Source organism: Magnolia sinica, chromosome 4 (assembly GCF_029962835.1).
Source record: "Magnolia sinica isolate HGM2019 chromosome 4, MsV1, whole genome shotgun sequence".
Lineage (NCBI taxonomy): Eukaryota > Viridiplantae > Streptophyta > Magnoliopsida > Magnoliales > Magnoliaceae > Magnolia > Magnolia sinica.
This window is the reverse complement of record NC_080576.1, coordinates 92,864,376-92,872,028: the sequence shown is the minus strand read 5'-3', so window position 1 is coordinate 92,872,028 and position 7,653 is coordinate 92,864,376. Positions and strand designations below refer to the sequence as shown.

Below are 7,653 nucleotides of genomic sequence, written 5' to 3'. Positions count from 1 at the left end.
TGATCTATCATTTCATATGACAAAGACATGTACAGGTAAAAGATTTCCTGGACTGCCTGCCTGGAGATAAAACAAACTTAAGGAGAGCACAGGGAGAAAACAAAGGACTTTACAAAAGAACCTGCACAAAAAGAAGGTTAACTAATCTCTTTCTAATGGCACCCAAGCCAACTTTATCAAGGAAAAATAGGCCCTGGTAAGGGGAAGGTCCTTGACCACTGTGATTGCAGCGTTTGACTAGAGATCCCTGCCCGAGCATGCCAAGCTATCCGCTGGAGCATTCCCCTCTCTTGGGATAACAATAAACACAAAGGTGCCCAACCGCTTAAAATTTTTTATCCTTTTCAACCAAGGGTTCCAGATCCAGGATGGGTGGGATCTACCATTAAGCATATTTGCCACCAATTTTGAATCTGTTTCCACCTCCACCGTACTTAGCCCAAAGGATCTACAAAGAGAAAGACTGTCACGAACCGCTCTTAATTCTGCTCTGTTGTTAGAACCCATACCATATCCAACATAGAAAGCAAAGATGAGAGCACCGCTATCATTTCTGCATAGCCCCCCTCCGCCTGAGAGCCCGGGGTTCCCGCAAGATGAGCCATCTATGTTCAGCTTAAACCAGCCCGAAGACGGTACCACCCATCGCACAAATTGGAATCTGCAGTGCCTCTGGGCTCTCAGTTTGGACTGGCCACCTGCAAAATAGTTACCACTGCTGCTGCAAAGACCTTTGTTTGGGAGCTTGCTCTGGGCACTAGAGATTCTGGACAGCCACCAAGAAATTTGGCCTATGGCGGCAGGGACTAAGACCGGGGTGCCATCGAAATGACAAGCATTGCGTGCTTTCCAAATCTCCCAAAAAATGATCAAAGGGGCCAGCCTGCGATTGGATTTCGAGCTGCAAACCTGGGTTGGGGCCGGCCACCATTGGTTCCATCTTCCAGCAACGTAGAGGGCCTGCAGATGCGGAATCCCTGCCAAGTCTCCAAAGCATTTCCAAATACTTTCAGCCAGGTTGCCTAGAAGCTAAAGGTGCTCGATGGATTCAATGGACGGCCTACTGTTAGGAGATTCGCTACAGCAGTTGCACCGAGAGGATAGATAAATCCCTTTGGCCTGGATATTTACATCAGCAGGTACTACTCCATGAAGGAGCTTCCAGGAAAATATCTCCATCCCCATTGGCTTTTTACTGTCCCACACCACATTCGCCCAAGGCTTTCTTTGGCTGATGTTTCTGCATAGGTTCTAAGCGGATTTGATGGTGAATTTTCCTGAGGGTCGTGGGGCGTCTTTGTCTTCTGAGATCGTGAAACCGGCATGGAAAATGAAGTCCATGGTATCTTGGGGAAGATGGGGGGGGGGGGGGCCTGGAGGGAGGGGGGGAGCTGACGTACCAATGAAGTCCTTTACCTGAAGGGACAACAAGTGAGATGGAATGGGAGAGGTAACAAACTGTTCCAGCGGGCCCTGCCCTGTCCAATTGCTCGTCCAAAGGTTCACTTCTCCATTGCCAATAATCCACTGGCTGTTAGCTTCGATCAACAGAAAGGAGGCTTTGATGCTATTCTAGAGATGGGAGGCTTGAGGCGATCTGCTCCTCCTAGACTCGGGGTCCAGGTCACTTTGATACATGGATCTCATAAGCATCATCCAACAGAAGGGAGGCTTTGATGCTATTCCTGAGAGGCGAGTCTCCTTTCTCATATTACACCTGAATCACAACAAAATGATGAGATTTCAAAGCACATCAAAACCATGTATTTCAAATACCTACCATTCCATTTACCTCGAAATACTTGGCTAACAAATGCAAAAAGATAACCGTTGAATTTGAAATGCAACCAAGTACTGTCATATCCGAGCAGACCTCTTTTCTTCTTAAAAAATGCAAGTTCAATGGTGGTTACATCTCTCTAGGGTAGAACTTCGGTTCATGTGAGGATATATATAGTCCAGGTAAATTGCAAGTTCAGCAGTGGTTTCATTTTTCTAGGGTTTGAACCTCTCTACTAATGTTACATAAGTGGGCCAAATCCAGAACATATACGATAGGGTTCTACGTGAACACAACCTTTCCACTTTAAAAGCACACACATATATATAGTTTATGACCCATGGTTTTAATAGTCTGTTTTACCCTAATAAAGGTATTGCAGATCAAATGCATGATATACGATAGGGTTCTACGTCAACACAACCTTTCCTCTTCAAAAGCACACATATTGTTTATGGCCCATGGTTTCAATAGTCTGTTTTACCCTAATAAGGGTATTGCAGATCAAATGCATGATATACGATAGGGTTCTACGTGAACACAACCTCTCCTCTCCAAAAGCACACATATAGTTTATGACCCATGGTTTCAATAGTCTGTTTTACCCTAATAAGGGTATTGCAGATAAAATGCATGATGCATCTGCTGTACACATGGAAAACATGCATTTAGATTATCTTTTAAAAAGAAAAGAAAAGATGCATTTAGATCTTGACCATCTAAATGATGTGCTTGTAGTTGAAGAAACACTATCCAAAAATTGTAACGAGTAGATGATTCAACTGTTTGACAGTGTCCATTGGACTTTGATCCTCTAATGATCTTTCTTTTCAATGGTCCATTTCATCAATGATTTTTAGGATCTTCACCATCCATAGTGGAAGCAACTATTTAAAGAGTCTAGATTAACATGCATGTTTGTCATATGCATGTATGCATGCACAAAATTCGCTCTAGACATTTTTTTGTTTTTTGTTCTTTTTTTTTTTTTTTTTTTTTTTTTTTAAAGTAAAACTGGTATTATATTTCTTCTATGGGGAAAAGTTGAACAGCCTATTACACATTCGGGCTGCTCCACCTTAAAGAAAGGACAAACAGGGAAAAGGAAGGGTCACTTAGGATTCCCTAACCGAGCCAAGGCCCGCCCGATCCATAGACAACACCAAAATTGAGAATTTGCGACGGATTTTTGTGACGGATTTCATCCGTCACAAAAATTGCTTGGTTTACCGCCATCACCATACGGGATATGCTTCAACATGGTGATGATGTTTGTCCTGATCTAATCAAACCTTAATTTCCAGTAATGGATTTTCCAAGGGGCTCATCCCCTCGAGGAGAGTAACTCCACCGCGCGGGAGTCACTTTCCACTTTGACCCTATTGAAGCCTCTCTCCAAGCAGAATTTAAGGTTGTCAATCACTGCTTTGGTTTCTGTAAGGAAGTTGGATCCTATTCCATAAGCTTTAGAGAAGGTAAAAATCAGCTTGCCTTTATCATCTCTAACAACACCCCCGCTGCCCGATGGGCCAAGGTTGCCCCTGGAAGATCCATCCACGTTAAGTTTAACCTAGTCCACCTTAGGCCTATTCCATTTGACGATGGATAGAGATGATATAGGGCCGCATCTTGTGGAGAAGCCCAAGTCTCTGACGACCTTGATGGTGCGCTGATCTGAGGTGGGGGGAAGCTGGTGGCAGTTTGCAATGAGGGCAAGCCATCTGCAAATGTTGCGGATTGATTAGTTTGTTTTGATCTGAGCTTCTTCGAATCGTCTTACGTTCCTGGCCCTCCATATCACCCAGCAAATCAAGGTGGGGATCAAACCTTTTAGGATCTCGGAGGCAGATCTTTGATTAGCCTCGGACCACCGCTATTTGGCCTTCCAAGAAGGCAATAGAGAGAATAGACGAGAAATGAAGCCACAGGTTTTTGGCCAGCTGACTGTTCACTCCCCAAGTATAGGGTTGTGATGTAGTAATAAACTCGGTGAGACCGAGGTCGAATCCCAAGGGACTGATACCTGCACGTAATCTGAAACTAGGTAGAAATAGAACTAGCCTAAGATGAAATCTAAATCAAATATAAATTGATGAATAATGGTGAGATATTAATGTAAAACTTAAGAGAAATCAGAAATAAGAAATAAGAAACTAGGGATTCAGAGGATCCACTTGTAGAGATCAGGGAGATCTTATGCCTGCTTCAAAAATCATGAAAATTAAACTAAACTTCCTCAATCAACATGCTATGAAGGTTAGGAAGGGTACCGTCATCCGACCATGCCTAGGAGACGATGGTGAACAACAGGGCTTCCTGACGTCATAAACATAAAAAAAAAAGATAGGAATATGCTCAAAGCTAACGCAGACCCATTGTAATTTCAGTCACAACAGACCATTAAAAACTAAAAATATTCCCATTAATAATCTAAAATCCACATCAGTTCAGTATAGACAAAATGCACAAGCAAAAGATTCTTCCATCAGACTACAAGCTTCACCTCTTAGCCCTAGCTAAGAGGTTTAGCCTACCATGGTTAGGCTATCCTCGAATTAAACAAATAAAAAAAAATTAAAGACAGAAAATAAAACTAAGAACAAGAAAAAAACTCTCTCAGGAATTGTGCTTCACGTCCAGCCTAAGCAAAGCTCTCCCTCTCTCACGTTTTCTCTCCCTTTCTTATAGGCAATGTACGAAAGGCAGTCTAGATGCGTTGGTGCGTAAGTCGGATAGGAGAACAAGGAGTTACGCACTCCTCTTTCGTAGCAACAGCGAGAGCGGATCCGATTTACGCATGCCCTGTTTACGCAGGAAGTTCTTGCACTAGACCCTTGTTTGGCGCAGATTGGCCAACCGATTTGAAGATCTGATCCGTTCGGCATCCTTGGCGACGGTCAGTTGCTCCTTGGGAAAAGTTTGAACAGTCTAGATGGATGGTCCGATCATCCCCATGATCACGGAACGGCTGCAACGAGCGTTCTCTCCAAATCCCGCGTAACTGATGCGTAACTTGGCTTACGTTGATGCTTGGTGGGGCCTATTATTGATGTCTACGGAGGAATCCACTCCGTTCATTAGATGCGTGATGAAAAAACGGTCGAAGATGGACGGTTTTTAATGTCCGTTGACGCGGCCCGCTGTACCAGATCTTCTCACCGTCTGTCCTACGTTTGGACGGTTGAGATCCAATCTTTGATCTTCTTTTGAAACTCCGCCACCTAGGCCTGAGTGAGAGGGGCCGTGCAAGTCTTATAGACGGTCTGGATTGGTTCGTCGAATCATGGTGGTGGCCCACAAGAAAGGGCCGCAAGCTCTGTTATGAGCATTCACAGCGGCGGGAGAGAAGGATTCAAATCCTTTTTAGAAAGAATCGGTCAAAGCTCTGTTGACCGATTCCTCTGATTTGATGCTCATCCAATGCACGTGTGTTGTGCACACGCACCATGTAAGGTGGGTCCCACCTTGAGGAATATGACATATCCGCTCCGACCATCTGTTATGCCATCTAATTTAAACGGTTGAGACCAGAATTGAAGCATGGTCAGATATCAGGTGGGCCCCAGATTGGTGTTTTGTGGGTTGATTTGATCGTTGGGATGTTTTCACAAGGATCCAACGGCTGAATTTCGATGTGTACGGTTAATTTATGGTCCTCAGTCTATGTATGAATTTTCGAGCCGAACGGATGGTGGAAACCTTGTGATCTTGCATTCTGGCTGACTTTCAGGCCACTTGAGCTTCAGTTTCTCAATTTCCTTGGATCTCTGGCATGCAAATCCGTCGATCTTGGTCCTCTGGAGTCCGTCCCTTGCCTTGGTGACTTCTAAGCATTAATTTCATATTTTTAGCACCCTGTTTCAGTTCAAGCTCCTAAACACACCTTGCAGCATAAACACAATTAACTTGGGTCGTTAAACAATACCATGTTCGTAAATCCAGGCAATAACTAGGGTCTAATATGCAATATTTGACCCTCAACACTGACCTTTTGTAAAGAGGTGGTCCAGGCATTCCTCCTGGTGGCTCAAATCAGGCTCACAGCAAACGCAATGGGAGGCCAAGGTTGCACCCTCTCTTGACGCTGTGTCTACCGGACCGCATTGTTTAGCACTCTCCACATGAGCATCAATATTTTAGGGGGCAGCATAACATGCCAGGTCCACTTAGCCCAGCAATGAGTATGGCCCGGTTGGCGAATCAGCTTCCTTGCTATTTCGAGGCTGAATTTCCCAGTCTGATTTCTTATCCAGACGACAGAATCTTCCCCTTGATGAGTGGTGAACCCCTCAGCTAGGATATGATTAAGGACAAAAGGAGGGAGGGAAAGGGGGAGGGAACATCTGATGGGATGCCGGAGGAGCCTTGGATGTCCAAATTCGCTCTAGAAATAGCATATATGTAAATCAACTTGGATTGCCAAAGTCGTGGGACCCATTGTGGATGAAGCAAGTCACAATATATTTTACCAACTTTTTCAGTTAAGTTTGGATGGCTGAACTCTTTAGTACCATATGCATATTAGAATTAGCACAATTGAATGGTTAAGATCATTCAATCAATGTGATTTTTGGGTTATGCCCCTTTCCAAATGGGCACAGATTGGACGTATTTAGATTGGCATACATTATGTAACATCTAAATAGATTTGGTTTTCTCTTTTCCTTTCAAAATAGTATTGATTGGAGTTTTTTCCTTCCGTTTTCTATGCATGCTTTTCCGTTTGATTTTGCCTAAGTTATATGTTTAACTATTAAATCTTGATTGTTTTGAGTTTGCTTGTGTGTATGCATTTTATCATCATTTTTTTTTTCAGTTTGTAGAGGAAGGATATTGAGTGTTGGGAGAAGAGATCCCTTCTGGACCACACACAACAATAATGATAGAGAGAGAGAGAGAGTGAGAGAGAGGATGCAAATCACATCGTGCTTGTGGCAGTTTTGTGCACTCATTCTAGTTCTAAGTTCACATAAAGGAAAAGAGTTGTGTCAAGTTGGTAGCCAATGTCAAACCTATGCCATAACTTCCATCATGAATTCAAATAATATGACACTTTAATAGAATGGCAAAACGGGAAAGAATAAGGCTTAGATGATGATGATGATGATGACCACAACCTTCACATGGCACGCTATATAATGAATGGCATGTATCTCTGACACCCATGCCGTCTTCCCACGCATATGTTCACCCCCTTAGATGCATGCACCATTGGTGATGCCAGGGAGCCCATGCAACAAAAAGCTAAGAGTGGTCCACTGTCCATCATTTGAGCCAGCTCATGTTAATCAGGCCCTTCAAAAACTTAAGTGACACAATATACAAAAAGGTGGAGATGGGATACCCACCACTGAAACCTTTTTGGAGCAAACTGAAGTTCTGGATCAGCTTGATATTTGGTTATTCCCTTAATACTTCTGAGATTCACCCTAGGGTTGGATGGCATATAAACACCATGGTAGGCATTTCCATGCCAATTGTTCCATGTGGTGTGGCTTACTTGAGTTTTACATCAGCCTGATTTTTGGGCCCACATTCTAAATATGGTCTAGTGCAAATGCCGGATAAAGTGGATATCACACATGCATCATGGAATAATGCCTGCAGAGCTTTTTGTTGCACGGGCTCTAGATTGCAGGAAATTCACATCCACGTCTCCTCTCGACATGCGTCCCCACAACTTCTGGCTAGAATTTTAACACGATATCCATGGATTCGAGTACCCATTGTGGTGAAATCATGGGTGTGTGAGGTTGTGTCATGTGCATGCATGTGTAAAAAAAAAAATAATAATAATAATAAAATAACTTCTCAACCAACAAGTCCCGTCTTTGAATTCTACCAAGAGGTTTGTTAGAATTGAGTGGTGATCT

General features: G+C 43.4%; 1 protein-coding gene across 1 annotated transcript; it reads right to left on the bottom strand.

The window, feature by feature from the left end:
* Positions 1-237: 237 nt before the first annotated feature.
* LOC131244216 (uncharacterized) lies at positions 238-1,185 on the bottom strand. Its single transcript, XM_058243859.1, has 2 exons — positions 1,065-1,185; positions 238-977 (listed from the first exon to the last, which is right to left on the bottom strand). The coding sequence occupies exons 1-2, from the start codon at positions 1,183-1,185 to the stop codon at positions 238-240; spliced, it is 861 nt and encodes a 286-aa protein (XP_058099842.1).
* Between the last annotated feature and the right edge of the window lie 6,468 nt (positions 1,186-7,653).

What these genes read in the sequence shown, in the direction of transcription:
- LOC131244216 (XM_058243859.1), bottom strand. Translation starts at nt 1,185, where the DNA reads ATGGGGATGGAGATATTTTCCTGGAAGCTCCTTCATGGAGTAGTACCT. An exon ending in CTGTAGCGAATCTCCTAACA is followed by an intron (nt 978 to 1,064) that starts GTAGGCCGTCCA and finishes GAGACTTGGCAG; the next exon opens with GGATTCCGCATCTGCAGGCC.